The sequence below is a fragment of the Mesitornis unicolor genome, unplaced genomic scaffold (genome assembly GCF_000695765.1).
Source record: "Mesitornis unicolor isolate BGI_N332 unplaced genomic scaffold, ASM69576v1 scaffold54552, whole genome shotgun sequence".
Classification (NCBI taxonomy): Eukaryota; Metazoa; Chordata; class Aves; order Mesitornithiformes; family Mesitornithidae; genus Mesitornis; species Mesitornis unicolor.
The window spans coordinates 1-2,168 of NW_010170936.1; the positions used below are offsets into that span (position 1 = coordinate 1).

A 2,168-nucleotide genomic window follows, 5' to 3' on the forward strand; every position below is an offset into this window, starting at 1 on the left:
GGGCAGTCACCCTGCAGGCAGCCGCGTCTCGATGCCAACGGAGCCCTCTGGTTGTAGGTGCCTTCTGCATCCCCTTGTACGTGCCCTATGTGCTGACGGGGAGATGGATCTTCGGGAGGAGCCTCTGCAAACTCTGGCTGGTGGTTGATTACCTGCTCTGCACCTCTTCAGTATTCAACATCGTACTGATTAGCTATGACAGATTCCTCTCGGTAACAAGAGCGGTGAGTCCTGGAGGGGAATAACTCTCCTCCTGCTTTCTTTTCCAGATTCTCTGCAATAATTAAAAGCTCTTTGAACCCTGCAGAAATGATGAATCTTTCAGCCTGGTGATGGAAAGCAATAATTATCCACAAATACATAATTCAGTTGTGGTTTCAGATTAGTATTTCTGGCATAATTAAATAATTTAAGGCTCAGACCCCATTGTGCAGGTGTTCTCTTCCCAGATGGCAGGATAGCAGCATACAAGTGAGTCAATGAGGTAAGCAGACCTATTACCAACTTGCAGGGGCTTATTATCTCCAGGACAAACAAGCAGATTGCAATTGGAAACCCAGCTTCTCCCTGGCTACCAAGGCAGTAGATTATGGTGCCAGCACCGGCAGGGCACTGCCCTGCTATCTCTCAGTACACAGTGAGATGGAAACGCTCAGCCTTTTGCAGGAGGAAACAAGCAAGGCACAGGCAGATGAGATCCATTGCTGTTCGCTTGCTCCCTGACTCCAGACATAACATGCTACAAGGCATGCTACAAGAGCTAGATACCTGTCCTGTCCAGGAGTTTGAGGCATCCCTCTCCCTAGGAGCTGTAGAGAGTAGCTGGGGTTGGTTGGATGCAGCAGGCTGTTGGGCTCCAACCACATCAGTACATTTCCACTAAGCAGAAGCCACATCTGGGTTTGGAGCTGCAAGATGAGGGTTATGTGTCTTCCCTGCAGGAGTGTGATTTATCTAGCAATTGCTCCTGTTGGCTATGGCATATGAATCTATCAGACTGCTGGGATATTGCCTAGCAACTTTACCAGAAACGCCAACAGTTCATTTGTGAAGAGCCTCAACCAGTTGGGGTGTGTGGCCATACTTAAGAAAAGGTTTCCCATTGCAGGTCGTCTACAGAGCCCAGCAAGGCAACATCAGGCAAGCGGTGCTGAAGATGGTGATGGTGTGGGTGTTAGCGTTCCTGCTTTACGGACCTGCCATTATCAGCTGGGAGTATGTGTCGGGCCAGAGTGTCATACCCACTGGGGAATGCTACGCAGAATTTTTCTACAACTGGTATTTTCTCATCACAGCCTCTACACTGGAGTTTTTCACCCCTTTCATCAGTGTAACATTTTTCAACCAGAGCATTTACCTGAACATACAGAAGCGTACCAAAATACGTCTCGACACTTTCCACGAAGTGCACAACCAGTCCTTCACTGAAGAGATGGAAATGAGCCCAGAAGCAAAGCAGAAGGAACCAGCTGAAACCCTCGATCTCTCTAAGAGCAAAGCTCAAGCAGCGGCTTCCACGGCCAGCCTGGCTGCCAAAGATCTGCTGTCAACGAGCTCTGAGAAACCAAAGTGTTGCAATAAAAAGAACTGTAAAAATTCAGCGTGTAGTCCGTCCTTAGAGAAACGGATGAAGATCGTGTCCCAGAGCGTGGCTCAACACTTCAGGCTCTCTAGAGACAAGAAAGTGGCTAAATCACTGGCAATCATCGTGGGCATTTTTGGGATTTGCTGGGCACCATACACTCTCCTCATGATTATCCATGCTGGCTGCCATGGCCACTGCATCTCTGACTTCTGGTACGAGATCTCCTTTTGGCTGCTGTGGATCAATTCGGCTGTCAACCCTGTCCTCTACCCTCTCTGCCACTACAGCTTTAGGAGAGCTTTTATTAAACTCCTCTGTCCCAAGAAGCTAAAGATTCAACCTCATGATCCCCTTCAGAAGTGCTGGAAGTGAAGGCAGGCCTGTGCATGGATGAGAAGAGCCTTCTTTTAACACATCTGCATTACAGTAAACTACTGCAGCTTGCTTCCTTGGAAGAGCTTGAGTGCCCCAATCTGGGGCAAGCGAGGAAGGCAGCAGTGAGGCTACTGTTCATTTATTCTAGTCCATCAACAACAAAATCACGCGTTATACGAGGCTAAGGGGTTTTCTGGCGTTAACCACC

At 48.6% G+C, this 2,168-nt stretch overlaps 1 protein-coding gene across 1 annotated transcript; it reads left to right on the forward strand.

The window, feature by feature from the left end:
• Positions 1-43: 43 nt before the first annotated feature.
• LOC104533715 (histamine H3 receptor-like) lies at positions 44-1,957 on the forward strand (the record flags this gene model as incomplete). Its single annotated transcript, XM_010179846.1, has 2 exons — positions 44-224; positions 1,109-1,957. Coding segments are annotated over 2 exons (1,030 nt in total), but the record flags the coding sequence as incomplete, so codon positions are not given.
• Between the last annotated feature and the right edge of the window lie 211 nt (positions 1,958-2,168).